This window comes from Tupaia chinensis, unplaced genomic scaffold (assembly GCF_000334495.1).
Source record: "Tupaia chinensis unplaced genomic scaffold, TupChi_1.0 Scaffold149964_2, whole genome shotgun sequence".
NCBI lineage: Eukaryota > Metazoa > Chordata > Mammalia > Scandentia > Tupaiidae > Tupaia > Tupaia belangeri.
In genome coordinates, this window is record NW_006209806.1 from 1958844 (window position 1) to 1979843 (window position 21000).

The 21000-nt window shown below is 58.2% G+C and overlaps 1 protein-coding gene across 1 annotated transcript in view; it reads left to right on the forward strand.

The window, feature by feature from the left end:
- The first annotated feature begins 688 nt into the window (after nt 1-688).
- CHAF1A (chromatin assembly factor 1 subunit A) overlaps nt 689-21000 on the forward strand; it is a 28206-nt gene continuing 7894 nt past the window's right edge. Inside the window, 9 exon segments of the mRNA XM_027769613.1 lie at nt 689-1030; nt 3222-3272; nt 7213-8075; nt 14798-14854; nt 17340-17569; nt 18651-18711; nt 18976-19044; nt 20181-20407; nt 20717-20885. Of these exon segments, the coding sequence (XP_027625414.1) occupies nt 1012-1030; nt 3222-3272; nt 7213-8075; nt 14798-14854; nt 17340-17569; nt 18651-18711; nt 18976-19044; nt 20181-20407; nt 20717-20885 (1746 nt within the window). The 5' untranslated portion in view covers nt 689-1011.

Sequence of the window (21000 nt, forward strand, 5' to 3'; positions counted from 1 at the left end):
GGGGGTGCGCGGCCTGTGCGGGCCGAGGCGGCGGTTGGCGGTTGGCGGTGGACGGGCCTCGGTGCCCCCGGCCTGCCCCTCCGGGCCGGCTGTTCCGTTCCTGGGGCTCTTTGGTTCCGAGCAAGGACACTGAGACCCGGAAGGCGCCCTCCTTGACGTTATTGTTGCAGCCACGATCATTTTTTCCCGGCGCTTTCGCATCAGTTCGTCCTTCCAGGGTCCTCTGGGGTGACGGGCTGCTAGGGCCCAGAAAGGAAACGGAAGCCCAGGGAGGCGAAAGGGTCGACTTCGCAGGTTACCGAGTGCATTTGTATCCGCTGAGCAAGTTGGACCCAGCAGCGGGTGGGAAAGGGAGGCCCGCGGTCACACCCGCTCCCAGACTAGAACAGCTGCCCTTGCAGGCCCAGGCAAGCCCAAGTAGAGGCCCGGACGGTGGCGATTGTCAGGGAGCTGGAATTGCGAGTTCTCGTTCCTGCCTTATCTGCAAGGTGTCTTTCTCCTCGCGGGTGTTGGAAGGGGTCTTTCTAGCACGCAGCTGGCCTCACGCAAGGGGCGACCAAGCAGGAAGACCAGACGGGCCGTCTCCATCCCTTTGACTCCCCGAACCCCTGGCTTTGCACAGTGCTTGCGGCAGAGTGGCAGCTGCTCAGCTCGGATTGGTTGAATGAAGTAAGGGTTGGAGGACTATCCACTGGCCTAGCCTGGGTCCTGCACTATTGGCCTTCGGCTGTGTTGGGCCTTGGGCTTGGAGCAGCATCCTGGGCCTCCACTCACGGGGTGCCAGTCGCAAGGTTTCCCCGCCAAGTTGTGACAGTCGAAAATGTCTTTGCCAAGTGTTGCTTAAGGGGACAGAATCCATCGCCGTCCCCACCCCTGGTGGAGAGCCGTCAGTCGGGGGCCTTCTAGCCGTTGGGACTTCACAGACATCAAGTTGATATAAATAAAGCTGGAACGCACTGTCTTGGGGGCTATTGTTACTGTTACTGTTCAGTTCACCTGTTTCTTCTTTGAATGAGAGAGACAAGACAAGGTATTGGGGAGTCTGGATTCAGCCCCCAGCCCCAGCCCCAGCCTCAGCCAGCCCTGCATCATCGGCAGGGGCTTCCCTGGCTGTTCCGGGAGGCCTTTGGATGTGTACCCAGAACCTTCCATGTGGGTCAGGCTTGCAGAACATCACATTTTATTGCTGCACCAGTGCTTGGCTCCATTTTTGGTTTTTGTTTTTAAAAGAAACCACCTGCTATGTCCATATTGTCATGAAAGGAGAGGACGTTCCCTCTCAAAAACAAACAAACAAACAAACCAGGAAGGATGTACTGTCAGAGTAAAGAGGCCTTGGTATTTATGCAGGTGTGTGTCAGTTGTACAGCGACGCTTTGAGTGGGCTAGATCCCTGCATGGGGTCCCTTTTTTATGTTGACCTGAGGTTGCTTCAGGGCTCAGGTCCCTCTGTTCCACCTGCATCAAAGCTGGTGACTCAGAGCCATGCAAAAAAAAAAAAAAAAATCCTTGTGGTTGTCTTGAAAATAAACTTGAGTGGCTAGAGGTAGTGTGTCCTTCAGTTGAGAGGGAAACAGAATCTATGAGAAGAATACTGGGTTCATTCCTTCCAAATGGGTAGAGGGAATTGTGAATCTTGCTACCTTGTTCTGCGGGCTTGTGGGGAGTTGGGGAGGGGCTGGATGGGCAAATTCGCCTGCGGATAGCTTAGTTTTTTACAGGCGAGGTGGTATGTACCTGTAATCCCAGCTACTCTGGATGCTGAGACAGAGGGTGGGGAGTTCAAGGCCAACCTGGGCAACACAGTGAAACCTCGGCACTTGAAAGAAAGAAAGAAGGAAGGAAGGAAGGAAGGAAGCAAGCCAGCCAGCCCTGATCTTTTTCACTTTCGTGTAGTTTACAAAGTCTGTGTAAACTATCCAAAATAAATAAACTAGCTTTTTCCAAGGCAGCTCTCCCAGCAGTGTACTTAGGCATCCTTACCCAGAGGCTCGGCTGCTTTTATGACCACTCGTGCAGCAGCGCCGATGTCCTCAGACGCTCTGAGGCGCTTTTGGTGCAGGGAACTATTCTCTTTTATTTCTGGACAGAACTTCAGCTCCTGCCTGGCAAGCTGAGACCTTTAAGTTTCTTATCACCTTCAGAAACTCTTTGGTGGTGGTGTGGGGGGTTGTGTTGAAGGAGGATGTTTTGGGGTTACGTTGATGCTGAAGTAGGTGATACAGGTTGACTATCCTTTCTCTGAAATGCTTGGGGCCAGCCTGTTTCAGATTTTGGATCTTGGAATACTTGCGTACGCATAATGAGGTACCGTGGGAATGGACCCAAGTCGAGGCGTGAGATGCATTTATGTTTCATAAGCACCTTGGGCTCACAGCGCAAACCGAATCCGATCCACTATCTATATATCGTAGCGCCTGGACTGTGACCTTTCCCATGAGGTCAGGTGTGGGATTTCCCACTTGCGGCATCCACTTGGTGCTCGAAAAGTTAGATTTTGAAGCATTTGGGGTTTCAGATTTTTTAGAAAATATTTGTTATTAATCATGTCATTCTTTTTTGGGGGAATTATTTTATTTTAACTGTTTTTATTTATTTTAATTTGACTAGAGAGGAACAGAGTGAGAGAAAGAGAGGGAAAGTGAGGAAGCAAGTTGCTGGGTCCAGACCGCGGTCGGCCAAGTGGGAGCCCGGCGCCCTTACCCAGCACGCCCCCGGGTTTCAGATTTTCTGATTAGGCCAGCTCAACCTGTGCAGGGTTTTCTTCATCCTGCTCGCTCTGTCCTGCTACTGTAGCCATTGGCCACAGTCGGACAGATGGTTGGATCCCGAGCTAGGACTGCAGGCCCAGCCTGGGACGAACCTCTGCCGGCACAGAGCTGGCATTCTGTTAGGGGAACACAGAAAGAGGACAGGCTCAGTGTAAGAGCCGGGAAGGAGACGAACAAGGCGACGGTGCCTGGGCGCCATCTCTCACCCAGTCAACGTCTCCCACCAGATCCATCTTTGCCGTGGGGTTCCGCATCCCGGACCTCTTCCCGGTAGGCGAGAGTAGCACCCTCTCAAGCCTTGGCCTCCTTGTGACAACCAAAACTGTCTCTAGGCAGTGCCACACGGCCCCCAGGGGCGGGGACCAGCTGGACCCCACCGGAGGCTCACCGTGTGTATTTGCCGTGATTCCTGCCGTGTTCTGATGTGCCCTCTGCCACTTCCCTTCACAGCCATGAGCTGCAAAGACCGACCAGCCTTTCCGGTGAAGAAGTTAATCCAAGGTAAGCCTGGGGGGCCTGCAGGGGCTGGAGGGAGGAAGACGACGGGGCCTGTCCCGGGAAGCTGGAGACCCGGTCTCCTGAGGCCACCCGCCCCAGCCCTGAGGTGCTGTCACTTTTCTCCTGGGGCTGTCCTGCCTGTGGTTGGAGTGTGGCCGCGCCGGGGGGAGACGACCAGCACTGTCCCCAGACACTGCCGGCCTCCCTGGGGCAGAGCTGCCCCGTGGAGCGCCCCCGATGCCCGGAAGACAAATGCCCCCACACCTGCGTGCAGAGCAGGGAGTGTATTTCCGAACCTTTCAGCCCCATGCATGCTGTACCCAGAGAGCTCCAAACAGCAGGAGGCGTGTTTAAAGTGCTGGACTCCCACGTGGCCGGCCGGGTTGGAGTACCACTCCTGGTGGCTTGAGCTCATGCATGCGTGCTCAGAATTCCAAGAGGAAACGGGATTGCGGTGTGACCATTCCCCAGGGGGTGATATCTCACTTTCTCTCCATCTCTCTCTGTCTCTCCAGCAAGCACACACGCCCTATAGCAAAAAAGAGAGAGAACTGTGGTCTCTGGCCCAGCTGTGCTGGGAGTGTTTCTGCAAGGCTGTGCTCCACATGCTGGGGCCGCACGGGGGCCTAGGTTCCATTCCCCATTCGACCTGAAGGCAGGGTGTGGACTCCCAATAGCTCGGGTCGGCACGCAGAGGCAGGCGAATCGCCAGCCCCAGACTGGGCCCAGAGCTGGGCCTGCTAGCATGGGCCTTTCGAACCAGCTGGGAGGCTGAGGGAGGACCCTGACATGCGACACCCTGACTTTAAACACAGAACTGGGCCAGCAGGCGGCACGGAGGTTAAGGTGCCGAGTCCCACGCGGCCGGCTGCGTGGTTCAAGTCCCTGACTCAGTGGCTTGAAAACATGCTGGGCACCCGTGTGTGCGTGTCGGAATCCCCGGAGAACGGAGGAGAGATGGCGTGGCCATCCCCGTGTGGGTGACTCCGCAGTTTCCCCTCCCGGTGAGCGCACTGGTCTGCGATTTCCGGTCTCTAACACGCGAGCATCAGTCTGCTTTGCCTTGCCGTTTGCTTTCTGCTGTGACGGTTGAAAGCAGATCTTGTGTCTTGGAGATGACACTAAGGACAAAGCGCCTTAGCCCCTCAGGACATCCTTATTTTATAAACTGGATCTCGAGCAGGGATGTTCGTGGGCGAAGCAGCCAGTGAGAGGGGCTTGGCATCCAGGCCTTCGGGCTCAGCTCCCCTGGTTACTTTGTATCCCTTGGACCCGGCCTGGAGCCTGGCAGGCACTGCGAGGGCTGAGGAAAGGCAGCAGGGCCTCCACCTGGGCCGGGACAGAAATCTTTCCACAGCCCGCCCATGTGTCGCGCTCTTCAGAGAACAGTTACCTCAAGGCGCAGTTTCCACCCACTCTCACTCAATTTGGAATTTTAACTGGATCTTTTTGTAAACAATTGTTTTTGATTATTATTGTGTTTTAAAGTTTGCTATGGGGCACGTGTGTTTACCAAAGAGAGAGAAGAGAGGGGAAAGCGAGAAAGCGAGACCTACAGGTCTGCGGCTCAGAGCGTGGGTAAGGTGCCCACGGGAGTCCGGCACCGGCACCTCCACGGCCGCCACCTGCCGGCCCCGTATCGCCCCGTTTTAAACTTGAGCTGTTTCCCCTAGAAGCACCACAGGCTGATCGTTGTCATTGTCAGGTATGTGACATATTAAAGTGTCGTTCGAGGGCCAGCAGGTGGCATAGTGGTTAAGGCACGGGACTCCCACGTGGCCGACGGGTTGAGTCCCAGACCTCGTGCTTTCTCACTTTTCCTTCCTTTCTGTCTCCCTCTGGTGAGTGCACGTGCTCCATAATAAATTATTAATAGTAATAAATACATTTGACTAAAGAATTCTTTTAAAAATAAAGTATAGGGCACATGCCAGAGAGACAGGGGAGACGACCAGCACTGTCCCCAGACACTGCCGGCCTCCCTGGGGCAGAGCTGCCCCGTGGAGCGCCCCCGATGCCCGGAAGACAAATGCCCCCACACCTGCGTGCAGAGCAGGGAGTGTATTTCCGAACCTTTCAGCCCCATGCATGCTGTACCCAGAGAGCTCCAAACAGCAGGAGGCGTGTTTAAAGTGCTGGACTCCCACGTGGCCGGCCGGGTTGGAGTACCACTCCTGGTGGCTTGAGCTCATGCATGCGTGCTCAGAATTCCAAGAGGAAACGGGATTGCGGTGTGACCATTCCCCAGGGGGTGATATCTCACTTTCTCTCCATCTCTCTCTGTCTCTCCAGCAAGCACACACGCCCTATAGCAAAAAAGAGAGAGAACTGTGGTCTCTGGCCCAGCTGTGCTGGGAGTGTTTCTGCAAGGCTGTGCTCCACATGCTGGGGCCGCACGGGGGCCTAGGTTCCATTCCCCATTCGACCTGAAGGCAGGGTGTGGACTCCCAATAGCTCGGGTCGGCACGCAGAGGCAGGCGAATCGCCAGCCCCAGACTGGGCCCAGAGCTGGGCCTGCTAGCATGGGCCTTTCGAACCAGCTGGGAGGCTGAGGGAGGACCCTGACATGCGACACCCTGACTTTAAACACAGAACTGGGCCAGCAGGCGGCACGGAGGTTAAGGTGCCGAGTCCCACGCGGCCGGCTGCGTGGTTCAAGTCCCTGACTCAGTGGCTTGAAAACATGCTGGGCACCCGTGTGTGCGTGTCGGAATCCCCGGAGAACGGAGGAGAGATGGCGTGGCCATCCCCGTGTGGGTGACTCCGCAGTTTCCCCTCCCGGTGAGCGCACTGGTCTGCGATTTCCGGTCTCTAACACGCGAGCATCAGTCTGCTTTGCCTTGCCGTTTGCTTTCTGCTGTGACGGTTGAAAGCAGATCTTGTGTCTTGGAGATGACACTAAGGACAAAGCGCCTTAGCCCCTCAGGACATCCTTATTTTATAAACTGGATCTCGAGCAGGGATGTTCGTGGGCGAAGCAGCCAGTGAGAGGGGCTTGGCATCCAGGCCTTCGGGCTCAGCTCCCCTGGTTACTTTGTATCCCTTGGACCCGGCCTGGAGCCTGGCAGGCACTGCGAGGGCTGAGGAAAGGCAGCAGGGCCTCCACCTGGGCCGGGACAGAAATCTTTCCACAGCCCGCCCATGTGTCGCGCTCTTCAGAGAACAGTTACCTCAAGGCGCAGTTTCCACCCACTCTCACTCAATTTGGAATTTTAACTGGATCTTTTTGTAAACAATTGTTTTTGATTATTATTGTGTTTTAAAGTTTGCTATGGGGCACGTGTGTTTACCAAAGAGAGAGAAGAGAGGGGAAAGCGAGAAAGCGAGACCTACAGGTCTGCGGCTCAGAGCGTGGGTAAGGTGCCCACGGGAGTCCGGCACCGGCACCTCCACGGCCGCCACCTGCCGGCCCCGTATCGCCCCGTTTTAAACTTGAGCTGTTTCCCCTAGAAGCACCACAGGCTGATCGTTGTCATTGTCAGGTATGTGACATATTAAAGTGTCGTTCGAGGGCCAGCAGGTGGCATAGTGGTTAAGGCACGGGACTCCCACGTGGCCGACGGGTTGAGTCCCAGACCTCGTGCTTTCTCACTTTTCCTTCCTTTCTGTCTCCCTCTGGTGAGTGCACGTGCTCCATAATAAATTATTAATAGTAATAAATACATTTGACTAAAGAATTCTTTTAAAAATAAAGTATAGGGCACATGCCAGAGAGACAGAAAGTGAGAAATCACCCCCGGGGATGGCCACACTGCAGCCCCTTCTGTCGGGATTTTGGGCACACACGCACACATGGCCAGCGTGAGTTTCGAGCTGCTGGGTCTGGGACTCAAACTGCAGTTGGCCAGTGTGGGATTCTAGTGACGGAACCATTACGCCATCTGCTGGTCCCCGCCATCCTCCATTTGCCTAACAAAGCGGCCTCCTCCTCTCTCCGGTCCAGCCCGCCTGCCGTTCAAGCGCCTGAATCTTGTCCCAAAGGAGAAGACTGACGGGTCAGAGGACAGGAGAAGCTTGGTGGGCGCGTCCATGCAGGGCCCAGCCTGTGACTTAGAAACCTCTTTGGACAACTTGGAGAACGACTGTCATACGGATTCACGTGCAGACCTCGGATCCAAACTCGTCAACGGGAAGGGTCCCTTAGATAGCTTTACAGGAAGTGGAATTCAGGCCGAGGTTGGACAGGACGCCGTCGTAATCGACTTGACGGAGGACTCCAGTGACCAACTGGGCAGCACGGAGGAGCACGGCCAGCTGGATTCGGAAGCCTGTCCCCCCAGGGAGGCTGTGAACGGCGTTGCGGAACCCGCTGGTCTGCAGGCCTTCTCGGACGCCACTGGAAGCGACGAGTGGCCGTGTCCTTCAGAGACTCTTTTAGGCCTTCCTTGTAAGACAGAGGAGGGGGATGCTGGCTCTGGAGACACGGAGAGGCATGGTGCCGCTCAGGGACGCTCACATCAAGGCTGCCCCCAGCCCACAGGTGTCCTGAGAGCGCTCTCCGGAAAGGAACGAGGGGCTTGGCGTGAGGCCGGGGGCCTCTTGTTCAAAGGGAAGGTGCCCGTCGTGGTCTTGCAGGATATCTTGGCCGTGAGACCCCCCCCAGCCAAGTCCCCTCCCACGACACCCCTAGACAGAAGCACGACCTCAGAGAGTGAGGTGCTGGAATCTTGCCCTGAAGAAGACTCCGTCCTCAGCCCGTCGTCCCTGAGCTCCCCCTCTCCCACCAGCTCGCCCGAAGGGCCGTCTACCGCGGAGAAGCAGCACAACAGTGCCAGCCCCGGCCTTGCCTGCACGCCGCTCCACCAGGTGAGTCCCTCCCGTGGAGTCCCAGGCCGTCTGGGGGCGCCAGGTGGGTGGGAGGCAGATAGGGCTCTGGACTTCCACGTGCCCAACCACGGTTCGAGTCCCGGATATGGCGGCTTGCTTTCTCACTTCTCTCTCTGTGTCTGTCGCTGGTCAAATTAAATAAATGAATACATAAAACATTAAATAATCCTTAAAATAAGAAAAACATCCACGGGCAGGGGCCAGCAGGTCGCGTGGAGGTTAAGACACTGAATCCCTCCTGGCTGGCTCTGCCAGTGGCTTGGAAATCTCACGAGGCTCACGAGCGTGCATGCCTGAGATCTCGAGAGCTGCGTGGAGAGATTAGTGTGGCCATCCCCGGGGGCTTTCTCACTCTCTCCTCCTCCGGCTGCGCCTGGCGAGCACGTGCATCCTATAAGCTCCTTAAACAGTGCCGCACGCAGTTCCGTGTGCGTCGTGACACACCGAGGACCCGGGCCCTCCGTGGCGTGTCCAGTGTCACATGGGAACAGTGCCCGGCCATCCTGCACGCCTTCCCTGAGGTTGAGGGCCAGCTCACCCCTTCTGGGGAGTGAAGACCAAGCAGGCTGCTGGGACAGCCCGGCCTGGGGGGCAGGGTCGGCCCCCTCCGTCCCCACGGGGGTCGGCACAGTGCCAACCTTCTCCGTCGTCGCCCACCTTGGGGTCCGAATGGGTCAGCTGGCGAGATCAGCCCCGAAGCAGGTTTCGTGGTGTGTCTCTGTGCCCAGCTCTGTGGCATTTCTGTTTATTCTCGTGAGATCAGACCTCGGGATGGACTGCCCGAGCTCTCCCTGCTGCTTGACCTCACACTACCCCGGGATTGCTTTCTGAACTCTGATCTCTCCGGGTGTTTTTATTTTTTTAATCATTATTTTATTTAACTTAATTTGTTTATTAATTTTAATTTGACCAGAGAGGGACAGAGAGAGAGAGAGGGAGAGAGGGAAAGTGAGAAAGCAAGCTGCCAGTTCTGGGACTCGAACCATGGTCGGCCATGTGGGAGTCCAGAGCACTTAACCACCGCGCCCCTGCCAGCCCTGGGCGTATTTCTTTGCCTAAGAAACTCCGTTTCTCGTCCTTTCCTTCAGTCTCCTAAAGACAGCAGGCAGAAGGGAAAATGGCCTCCTTTTGTGTTTGCTGAACACCAGTCACGAACGGGGCTGGTCTTCCAAGTCCCTAGACAGGCCGGCGGCCCGTGCGTTTCAGCTCCTACCTGAGCCGTCCCTGCAGCTCCCCACGGGGGTTGGACCCTGTCAGCCACCGGCCACCTCGTTCTAGATACCCCGACGCTGGGCCTTGCTCGGGCGACCGCTGCTGCTTTGTAGAACGACTGGGTCATGTGACGTCCCGCAGCCCGCGAGCAGGCACGGTGGCCATGAGCGCGTCTCCGCTCTGCTCCGCTCCAGCCCCTCGCTACCTCCACAAGCTGTGAGGGCCCGTGGTCCGGCATTATCCTGAAACAATCTCACTTTGTTTTGAAAAGAATTATTCTTGCAGGGGGACCAGCAGATGGCATAATGGTTACACCACTGGACTCCCACGTAGTTGACCATGGTTTGAGTCCCGGACTCAGTGGCTTACACCAGGCACATGTGCATGCGTGCCCAAGATCCCGAGAGGAGAAGGGATTGCGGCATGGCCACCCACCCCTGCTGGGGGATGATTTCTCGTGCTCTGTCTTTCAGGCAAGTGCACACGCCCTATAGCAAAATCTCTCCTAAATAAAAAAACTCTCTCAAAAAGAAAAAGTAATTTTGGGAACCAGCAGTTAGCGTAATGGCTATGTCGCTGGACTCCCACGTAGTCGACCGCGGTTCGTGTCCCGGACCCGGTGGCTTAAAACTCACGCCGGGCGCGTGTGCGTACCCTACAGTGAAAATCTCTCCAAAAAAGTAATTTTTAATTTAATTTATTATTATTATTATTATTTGTAAATTGACCAGAGAGAGAGAGAGAAAGGGAAAGTGAGAAAACAAGCTGCCAGGCCCAGGACTCGAACCGTCTTTGGCCATGCAGGAATCCAGTGCCTTAACTACCACACCACCTGCTGGCCCCTACATTTCTTTTTAATTGCCAGCATGTGCTAACCAGAGACAGAGAGGGAGTTGGAGAAAGAAGGAAGCATCCCCTTGGGGCAGGAGCACCCCACAATCCCGTCTCCATTTCTTCTTTTTTTTTTTAAATAGGTTTTTTTTTTTTTTTTAATTTATTATTTGTTCACATTAGTTTTGCCAGAGGAAGAGAGACAGAGAGAGGGAGAAAGCAAGCCACCAAGTTCGGGACTTGAACCGTGGACAGCCATGTGGGAATTCCAGCACCTTAACCACCATGCCACCTGCTGGGCCCTGGTCTCCATTTCTCAGTCCTGTCGGGTTTGGGCACATTCGCACCCAGCATGTTTTAAGCAACCAGGCCTGGGATTCGAACTACTGTCAGCTGTGTGAGAACCGGCTCCCTTTACCACCAGGCTGCGGGGCCAGGCAGAGCAGTCTGACCTTCGTCTATTGCCGAGATGTTTCTCCAACAAGCGAGCCTAACGGAGGGAGTCCTGTCTGCGTGCTAGGCCGCCTCCGACTGTCGGCCTGGAGTTGCAGAAGACCGAGGAGGCGGCACTGCCGCAGGGGCCCACGCACTCCACGCCGCCGGGAGTGAAGGCTGGGCCGTGGCAGGAAGCGGCCATGCTGCCCACAGGCTAGTGTGGCTCAGAGTGGAAGCCGAGGGGCTGGCAGGGGGCGTGGTGGTTACGGCACCGGACACGCCCACGTGGCTAACCATGACTGAGTCCCGGACCTGGTGGCTTACTTCCTCCCTTTCCCTGTTTCTCTCTGTCTTTCTCTGGTCAAACTAAAATAAATGAATGAGTAAATAAAATGGAATAATTCTTAAAGAGAGAGAGTGAGAGAGAGAGTGCGAGAGTCGAGCCCCGTGTGTCATGTGAGGCTGACCATAGGACAGTGTAGCGATTTTCTGGAGTTCTCTGCGGGACTGGCGCTCCTGAGCCTGAGCCGGGCCGAGAGACACAGCTCCAGCCACACACACACCTCCCAGGTCATCTCTAAACTTTCAGGTGACCGTCCCCGACCCAGAGGGGTTTCAGGTTTCACAATATTCACTTGCCTGTACATCATGTGCTATTTTGGGGGTGGGACCTGGGCAGAGACGTGAAATTAGGGTCGGTCCTAGCCGAGTAAGGCAGCCAGGTCTCACATGGCTGAGCACCCGGTTCGAGTCCTGGACCTGGCAGCTTGGGAAACGCCCCACACGTGTGTGCATGTGTGCCCCAGATGTGAGCAGGGTGGAGAAACGGATGGGCATGGAGAGGGCTTTCTCCCTCTGTCGCCCCTCTCTCAGCAAGCTCTTGTGCCCTCTGGCAGGTAAAAAAGAGTTTAGGGTTTGGATTTTCTGACGAGGGAGCCAAGCATGCCCGCCTGTCTTGGTTTGTCTGGTGTGCTGGTTGGTGCCTGTCCCCAGCACCTCCCTGCCCCGGGGCCGATCTTCCCTAACCCGGCTACCCTCCCCTCCTCCTGCTTTCCCTCCATACTTCCTGGTGGGAACCGGTCAGAGGCTTGCAGGTCGTTCTGTGGGCTGTGCCCATGTGCCCGTGTGCAGCTCGCACCGAGGCTGTGTTGTAGACCCCCGCTGGAACCGCCAGGCCCTCCCTGGGCCCGTTCCGTGTCGCTGGGCCCGTGTGCGGCTCGCACCGAGGCTGTGTTGTAGACCCTCGCTGGAACTGCCAGGCCCTCCCTGGGCCCGTTCCGTGTCGCTGTGCCCGTGTGCGGCTTGCACCGAGGCTGTGTTGTAGACCCCTGCTGGAACCACCAGGCCCTCCCTGGGCCCGTTCTGTGCGCTTGCTTGCTTTTTTCTTGTTAGAAACACAAGGAAAGGGAAGCGTGATAAAACGCAGGCCCTACTGTGCTCTCCCAGGGAGCTTCATTTCATTTTACTCCAGGGATCTGGCAGGTCTGCTTCTGGACAGCGGTGATTTGGGGACCACCGGGTAGGGTGAGCCCAGGGTCTTTTGAACAGTCGAGAGTTTCTTTTTAGCATTAGAGCTTTTCCCACTCGGGAAAGAACCGCGCTAGACGGAGCGTGTGCTGTGTGTGGCTTGGCCCGTTTCTGGGTGCTAAGCAGTCGTTTTCCATAAGTGACAGTGTCGTCAGCTCACCTCTGCCAGGCAGGCCAGATTGCCAGAACGCTCCCCTGTCTGATGACACCTGAGGAGGCCCAGGGGTGGTGCAGCTGGACCCCCGTGGGAAGGGCTCAAGTCCATGTCCTAAGACCTGCCCGTGCACGCTGGGTGCTCACAGCGCATAGGCCCTGGTGGGGGTGTCTGTGTCTTGCTAATGAAATAAACTAATGAGAGAAAGTTTAAAAACAAGTGACACAAGTATTAAATTGTTCACGATTACAATGAAACAAATGTTAGAGCCCTCTGTAACCTCTCACTGCCCCCAGCTGCCAGGGCCATCACTCAGTGTGCAGTCTGAGCCCCTGCAGACACAAAGTATCGGTTTGTGTCCTTCTGCAGGCTGATGGGATACATAGTGTTCTCTCCTGTCCTTACTGAGGCTTGGTAAGTGTGTTTCTGTCTGGGGGAGGATCTCTGCTTGTTAGGGCTACATCAGCTTCCTCCTCTAGCCGCCTTGGGCTGTGGTTGAGCGGGGGCTGAGCCCCTGCCGGCCCGAGGAGCAGGCCTGCGTCGCCAGCTCGCTCTCCGCCCTGGCTGGCAGGGTGCTCTGCCTTCCCTCCCCGCTGTAGGTGTTTGGGTGCTGCCGCCTCCGGGCTGCTCTCTGACCTGAGGCTCTTTCTGTCCTTTAGTTTTAGTTTCACTGTGTACCAGAGAGCGAGAGCTCAAGCCCTGGGGCGGGGGCCAGCTGCGATGCCTTCTCCGTTCTCCCGCGGGATTCTGGGTCGGACGTTAGATACTCTTCTGTCTGACACCGGGGTAAGCGGGCTAGGGCGTCCCAGTGCCAGCCCTGGCGAGCCCTGCCTCGGGGCGCCATGGCGCTTGGTGTTTGTGTGTGACTTCAGGGACCCTGGGTCGTGTGTTGGCCACTGAGGTTGCGTGGGGCTGAGCGCTGGGTGGGTCACACGTGGCATATAGCATCTGATTTGGAGAGCGAGCTCCGCAAACACTGCGGGCGATTTCAGGAAGATACGGGTTCCACCAGGACCAGTCTGTGGCGCAGCCGTAGGTTGTCGGGGTGCGGAGCTGGAAGCCACATGCCGACCACACTTCCAGTCCCCGACCCCGTCAGCCTGCAGACGCACCGGGCACGCCTGTGCCAGGTTGTGGGGGACAGAGGGAGCAGATCACAACCTGACCTAGCCCCGTGGAGGGCACCCCCTTTCATGCATGCCTCACTTTGTCTTGAGTTTAAAGATGTATCTTGTGGGCCAGCAGGTGGCGTGGTGGCTAAGGGGGCCGGATTCCCACATGGCCAACTGTGGTTCAAGTACTGGACCTAGCGGCTTGCTTATTTATTTATATATAGCATTTATTTTAATTTGACCAGGGAGAGAGAGAGAGAAAGTGAGAAAGCCAGCCACCAGATCTGGGACTCAAACTGCAGTCGGCCGTGTGAGTCCAGCGTCCCTAACTGCCACGCCACCTGCCCCCCCTTCTTTCTGGTTTCAGGTTTGTCTGTTTTGCTAAAGGGCATGTGTGCCCTCACCGGGGGCGGGGTGGGGAGTGACAGCGTCCTCCGTGGAGGTGGTCTTGCCACATTCTCCTCTCCTTCTCTCCTTTGGGGGTTTTGGGCCTGCACGCACATACGCCCCGCGTTTCTCAAGCCTCTGGGTCTGGGGTTGCATCGGGCGATCAGCTATGCGGATGCAGCTCCTGTCAGCACCGCCCTGCGGGAACAGCCCTGCTTTCGTGTTTGCTGTAGGCCGTGTGCACGCTGAAGTGGGGGTGAGAGCACCCCCAGGGGAGATGGCCTTGATCCTCCATTTTCCTCCCAGGATTTTGGGCACGCGTGCACACACCTGGTATGTTTTTCAAGCTTCTGGGTCCAGGACTTGGACTGTAGTCGACTGTGGGACCCAGCTGCCGTACTCATTTTCTTTAAACCTGCCTCCCTGGGCTCTCTGTTTATCTCAAGCCGGACTCTCGCAGGTGTGCGTGTCCGCGTGAGCCCGTGTCCACGTAAACCCGTGCCCACCCTCACACGTCCCAGCCCGGACTCCCGCAGGTGTGCGTGTCCGCGTGAACCCGCCGCTCTCACATGTCCCAGCCCAGACTCTCGCAGGTGTGCGTGTCCGCGTGAACCCGCCGCTCTCACATGTCCCAGCCCAGACTCTCGCAGGTGTGCGTGTCCGCGTGAACCCGTGCCCGCCCTCACACGTCCCAGCCCGGACTCTCGCAGGTGTGCGTGTCCGTGTGAACCCGTGCCCACTCTCACGCGTCCCAGCCCAGACTCCCGCAGGTGTGCGTGTCCGCGTGAGCCCGTGCCCACTCTCACACGTCCCAGCCCGGACTCTCGCAGGTGTGCGTGTCCATGTGAACCCGCCGCCCTCACGTGCTGAGCCTGCTGCTCAGAGAACGAGTCACCAGGAGCGGCCCTCTGGCTCCGCACTTTGCAGGGAAGCTGTTGGTGGCACAGGGCACTCGTCCCGTCCTTCCCGGGAGCCTGCAGCACAGCCGGCGTGTGAGAGGGAGTGCGGGCTTCCTCGCTTACAGTCAACACCTTCCATTCCAGGTCACTAAGAGGACCGCCAAGGGCTCCACAGAGAAGAGCAAGCTGAAGCTGCAGAGAGTAAGCTGTGCCCACATCGGGAACTCGCCTCTGCGCCTTCGCGGGCAGTGGGCAGCCAGCCGCTGCCCCGGTCCCGTGGCGCCGCCGCCCTGCTTCCCTCGCGGTCGTGTTGCTCTTTGTTCAGTTTTCAGCACCTGAGCGAGGGGGTTGTGGATTGCATCATAGTTAGTTCCACTAAAGCCTACAGTTTTGCATGCAGCCTTTTTGTTTTTTTTTTGTTTTTATTTTATTTTGCTATAGGGTGCTTGTGCTCACCAGAAAGACAGAGAGACAGAATGTGAGAAATCACCCTCCAGGGGGGATGGCCACGCCGCAATCCCTTCTCCTCCGTTCTCCTCTTGGGACCTTGGGCACGCACGCACATGCGCCCAGCGTGAGTTTAAGCCACTGGGTCTGGGACTGGAACCGCAGTCAACTACATGGAATTCCAGTGACATAGCCATTACTCTAACTGCTGGTCCCAACATGTAGCCTTTTTTTTTTTTCTTTTTTTTTTTAAGGTTTTTGCCATAGGTCGCGTTTGTCTGTTGGAGAGAGACTGAGGGGTGAAGGAGAAAATGAGAAATCACCCCCCAAGGGGATGGCCATGTTGAGATCCCTTCTCTAGCCACGCCATGGGGTTTCTTCTTTAAGCCTTTGCCATAGGGCACGTGTGCTCATGGGAGAGACAGAGACAGAAGGAAAGTGAGAAATCACCGTCCCCCGTAGGGGTGGCCACGCTGCAACCCCCTCTCCTCCATTCTCCTCCTGGGATCTTGGGCACGCACCTGGTGTGAACTGCAGGCCAAGTGTCAAGCTACAGTCGGCTACGGGAGCCCAGCACCGTAGCCACGCTGCCACCTGCCAGCCCCGTCCTCTTGGGATTTGGGGCACGCACACACGCACATAGAGTTTTCAAGCTGCGAGTCAGCCGTGTGGGATCCGGCGTCTTGGCCACCATGCCACTGGCTGGTGCACTGCGACCCGTTCTTACATTTTTAAGTGAGTGTGTTCCTTTATTTCTCCCTTGAGAGACGGCACCCCACGAGTACCCAACAGGGTCCCCACACCATCCAGCCCCAGCCCATCAGGTCAGGGGCGTCTGTGCACACGCACACGCCCTGACATGCCCACGGCGGTCCCAGTAAGCCCTGTCCACTGTGGGGCCGGCTGTGCTCCTACACGGTGGCATGGCCGTGCTGCCGTCTGAATCCTCCGGCAGGCCACGGCGTAGCGAAGCCCTGGCGCACCTGGCCCTGGCCCTGCGCTGCCTCCCCTGTGGGCTCTCGTCCCTCCCAGCACAGCGTGGCTGGGCTGTCATGTGGCAGCTCTGAGGGCCTGCCGACGTGCCTGGACGTGGTGACAGGGGCCTTCTTTCTGGCCCTTCTCTTTGTTCGTTTTTTGTTTTCTCTTAGATTTTGCTGTAAGGTACATATGGTCACCAGAGGGAGAGAGAGCGGGAAAGTGAGAAAGCGCCCCCCAGGGCTGTGGCCTCACTGTAGTCACCCCTCTTCCTCCACGCTCTCGGGATGCTGAGTGCGCATGCACATGCACCCTGCGTGGTTTTTAAGCTGCCGGTCTGAGGACTCAAACCGGGAGTGTGGCCACGTAGAATGACTGCTCTGACCACGTCAGCGGCCAGCCCACGGGTGCCTCCTTTAATCGGATTTATTTCATTCTGTGAGTGCGTGAGCGAGACAGAAAGAGAAACAGCACCCCCAGCAGTGTCCTTTGAGGCCTTGGTCACAGCCACGGTGTTTAGGGGTCTCCGTGTGCAAACTGGGCACTTCCATGGGGGTCAACCTGCCTGACCTTTATGTTCTCGCCGCACCAATATCTATCCACTCCCACCCTTCGCTCTAATTAAGCTTAAAAGTAAAAACGGCGTGGCGTTCCAGGTAGCTAGATCCCACGTGGCCTGCTGTGTGGTCGAGTCCTGGAGCTCGTGGCTTCAGAAACATGCCAGGCACACGTGTGTGTGTGCATGCCAAGAGTCCTGAAAGGAGAAGTGGAAGAGGAGGGGTTGTGGCCTCGCCGTCTCCCCTGGGTGCTCATGCTCTCCACCTCTCTGTCTCTCCGTCTCTGTCTCTGACAAGTACATGTACCGTCTGGCAACATTTCAAAGAAATCAGCTTTATCCCTTGTCGAGTGGCCCACGAGGTGCTGTGCTGGGCAGCTACTTCTTCTCAGCTGGTTCATGACAAAAGGAAAAACCTCACTTTGCTGTGGTTAAGGACAGCGGGCTCCCACTTGGCCGAGTCTGCGAGTCAGGTCCCAGACCTGGGCCTAAAGCACGTGCCGGGCGAGGAGGGCTTACAGCATGGCCGTGCCCCGGGCGGCGATTTCTCACACTCTGTCTCTCTCTCCAGTGAGCACACATGCCCCCATAGCAAAAATCTCTCTTAAAATACAGCGAGGGTGTCCCGGGTGCCCTCTGAGCACAGCCCCCCGCCGGGTCCCGGTCTGCCCCGGGCCCTCTGCAGACGGCCACCCGCGTGTCTTGCAGGAGGCGGAGCGTCAAGACAAGCAGCTGAAGCTCCGAGCCGAGAGGGAGGAGAAGGAGAAGCTGAAGGAGGAGGCCAAGCGGGCCAAGGAGGAGGCCAGGAGGAGGAAGGAGGAGGAGAAGGAGCTGAAGGAGAAGGAGAGACGGGAGAAGCGGGAGAAGGATGAGAAGGAGAAGGCGGAGAAGCAGCGGCTCAAGGAGGAGCGGCGCAAGGAGCGGCAGGAGGCCCTGGGGTGAGTGCCGGCCGCCGCCTCCGCCTGCCGTCCTGCAGGCCAGCCCTGGGGGCAGCACAGAAGCAGGGGCTCCCTCTGTTCCCTGCCCTGACGTGAGGCGGAGAGAGCCCCGGGCTGTCTTCCTGGAACCCTGTTCCAACTTTCTAACCAAACAAGCTCTGTGGGGGACCAGCAGGTAGCGCCATGGTTACATCGCTGGACTCCCGTGTAGTCGACCATGGGTCCGAGACGGGACCCGGCGGTTTAAAACTCACGCCGGGCGCATGTGTGTGCGTGCCCAAGATCATGAGAGGAGGGAGGAGGAGGGATTGCGGCGTGGCCATCCTCCCTGGGGGTGATTTCTCGTTTTCTGTCTCTGTCTCTGTTCTCCAGCCAGTGCGCGCGCCCTGTAGCAAAAATCTCTCACAAAAGATCTGCCAGGTTATTTGGGGGGAGGGTTATTCCGTGAGGGGTGAGAGCATCCCCACCCGGGCCTCGACTCCATGACCACCGCCAGCTTCAGTCATCCTGGGTCATGGATGTGCGTGTGCCTGGTGCACTCAGAGAGGTCTCGGACACAGAGCGGAGCCTCCTTTGCGGGCTGGCCTACTGGAGCCTCGCCTTTCCCGCTGGCCGCCGTCCAGCCTCCCTGTGGCCTCGCGTAGCTCTCTGGGCGCCTGTGTCACTGGGGAGGGGAGAGGAAGACAGAGTGAGAGGCCGCCCTCCGGGGTGGCCACGCTGCAGTCCCTTGTCCATTCTCCTTAGAATTGTGGGCACGTACGTGCGTGTGCCTGGTGTGATTTTCAAGCCGCCATGTCTGGGACTTGAACCCTGTAGTCGGCCATGTGGGACCAGCCGCTGTGACCTGCACGCCCCCTGCTGGCTCATACAGGGACTCAGGCTCCGTCCGTGCCGTTGCGCCCTGGCCGACTGAGACGCCCTGGGCAGTCCCATCTGTCGGTCAGACCTGCCTGGCGAGGGCAGTCCGAGAGCAGGACGCACTCATGGCCCACACCAGCCACTGCCCCACCGTCCTGCGCTCGCCGCGTGCCGTCCGTCGGGACCACGGCAGGTGTCTCACCTTTCCCTTCCTGTGTCCCAGGGCGAAGCTGGAGGAGAAGAGGAAGAAGGAGGAGGAGAAGCGGTTACGAGAAGAGGAGAAGGTACAGGAGTGACCGGAGCGCCTGCCGCGGGCGAGGGCCAGGCCAAGGTCTCCCGGGGGTTCCCAGGGGCCACCTGCTGTTCCTTCCATCCTGGAGAGCTGGGTGCCACCCGGGGGTAAACTGGCTTTCTCGGCACTGGCGGTCTCCTGCCCGCTGGCCGGCGGGGTGTGCGGCCTCCACTCAGACGTGCTCGGTCAGCTCTGAGGCCCGCGGGCGTTCAGGGCCGCGCCGTCTCGTCATCTCTTCCTGGTCGTCTCCCCGCAGCGCATTAAAGCAGAGAAGGCTGAGATCACGAGGTTCTTTCAGAAGCCGCGGACGCCGCAGGCCCCCAAGGTGAGCGGCCGGCCTCCCGGGCCTCCCCTGTGTAAGCGCAGAAGGCTCTGTTCCGCTGGGTTGCCCTTCTCGGGGGCAGGGCCTCCTCTACGTCGTCAGGAACCTTAAAGAAATGAGTACTTGGGCCGGCCAGCGCACGGTGGGTCAGGCGGCTGGACCGCACTTGGCCGACTGCAGTTTGCAGAACACGCCAGGTGCGTGTGCGTGCGTGCCCGGAATCCTGAGAGGTGAGTGGAGAAGGGGCCGTGGCACGGCGGTCCCTCCTGGTGGCGGGAGCGGGTTCCTCACTTTCCTTCTCTCAGCAAGTGCGTGCGTGCACCCTGTGGCGGATCTTTAAAAGTCATTATTATTATTCGTTGTTCTTTCTTTCCTTTGGAGAGGTTGGCCCTGTGAGAGTCCAGTGCCTTAGCCACCACACCACCTGCCGGTCCTAAATGCTCTCCTGGGCCTGCTCGTGGCTGCGGGGCAGTGTGGGACAGGCAGCAGCTGGAGCCTGGCCCCGCCGTGCTCTGAGCTGGGGGTGCCTCTGCCTCGTGCTCAGGTCTCACATCTGGCCAATGGTTGTCCCAGAGCCATGCGCTTGCCGGAGAGGGAGCCAGCACCCCCAGGGGCCACGTCCGTGCTGCAGTCCCTCCGTTTCCCTCCTGGAAGGATGGGCCAGAGCTGGGACTCAGCCGTGGGGTCAGCCACGTGGGACCTAGCTCCCTGAACCCATCGGCCATGGAAGAGGGCGCGGCTTCCTGTTTTGTGTGCTTTTTCTTTCCATTTATTTATTTTTAAACAATTATTTTATTTAACTTTATTATTATTTTCTAGTTCGATCATACTGGGGTAGGGGGAGCGAGACAGCAAGCCACAGGTCCAGGACTTGAACCACGGTCTGTCACGTGGGAGCTGAGTCCCCCCAACCTCCACACCACCCGCTGGCCCCAGTATCTGTATTTTCACAAGTTGCCAGAGGCTGCGCGTGCCGGCCAAGAGAAAGCGAGGCATATTGAGGCGTGATTTCCGTTTCTTTACGTCTTGACAAGTGTGACCGTTGGGACCCAGATGCGGACTCCTGCATCGCCCCTGTGCTGGGGGTCCTAGGAGGGACCGTGCGTGCGGGCTCACTGTCCCGCGGCTTCTGCTTTCAGACCCTGGCCGGCTCCTGTGGCAAGTTCGCCCCCTTCGAGATCAAAGAGCACATGGCTCTGGCCCCCCGGTGCCGGGCCGCCTTGGACCAGGACCTGTGCGGCCGGCTGGACCAGCTCCTGCAGCAGCAGAGCGGAGACTTCTCCTTCCTGCGAGACCTCAAGGGCCGGGCGCCCCTCAGCTCCGGGCCCACCAGCGTCTCCAGCCGGAGTGCGGACATTTTCCACAGGTCGGAGCCCGGGGGAGTCCGAGGCCACAGTGGGGCCTGGCGCGGCCTCCGAGGCTGCCGGGCTCTGGGGGGCTCTCCCTCCTGTGCGGTGTCACCTGTCCTCGCTGACCCTCTGGCCCCGCTCAGCCGCATTCAGCAAACACCACAGCCGCCGGCCGGGCCCGGGGCCCCTTCCTCGTTCCCCGGCACCGCGCCTCCGCCTCCGCGGCTCTTGGGGGCAGGAGGGCCGCTGCCCGGGACTGGCGTCTTTCTAGTGGTGACCCCAACCTCCCCGAGCAGGCGCGTGCCTGAGTGCCTTCCGCCCCGCAGTGACGTCGTCATCGTGGAGGGCGGCCAAGGGGACGGCGTCCCCGAGAGGAGGAAGTTCGGCAGGATGAAGCTCTTACAGTTCTCCGAGAATCACCGGCCCGCCTACTGGGGGACGTGGAATAAGAAGACCACCGTCATCCGCCCGAGGGACCCCTGGGCCCAAGACAAGGTGAGCACGCGGCCGGCGTGAGGACCGGCCGCCCGCCCTCCCGGCTGCCCTCGCACACCACCCGCGGGTGCCCGACACACTCTGGCTCCTCCACGCGCCGCTTAGCCGTCAAGCC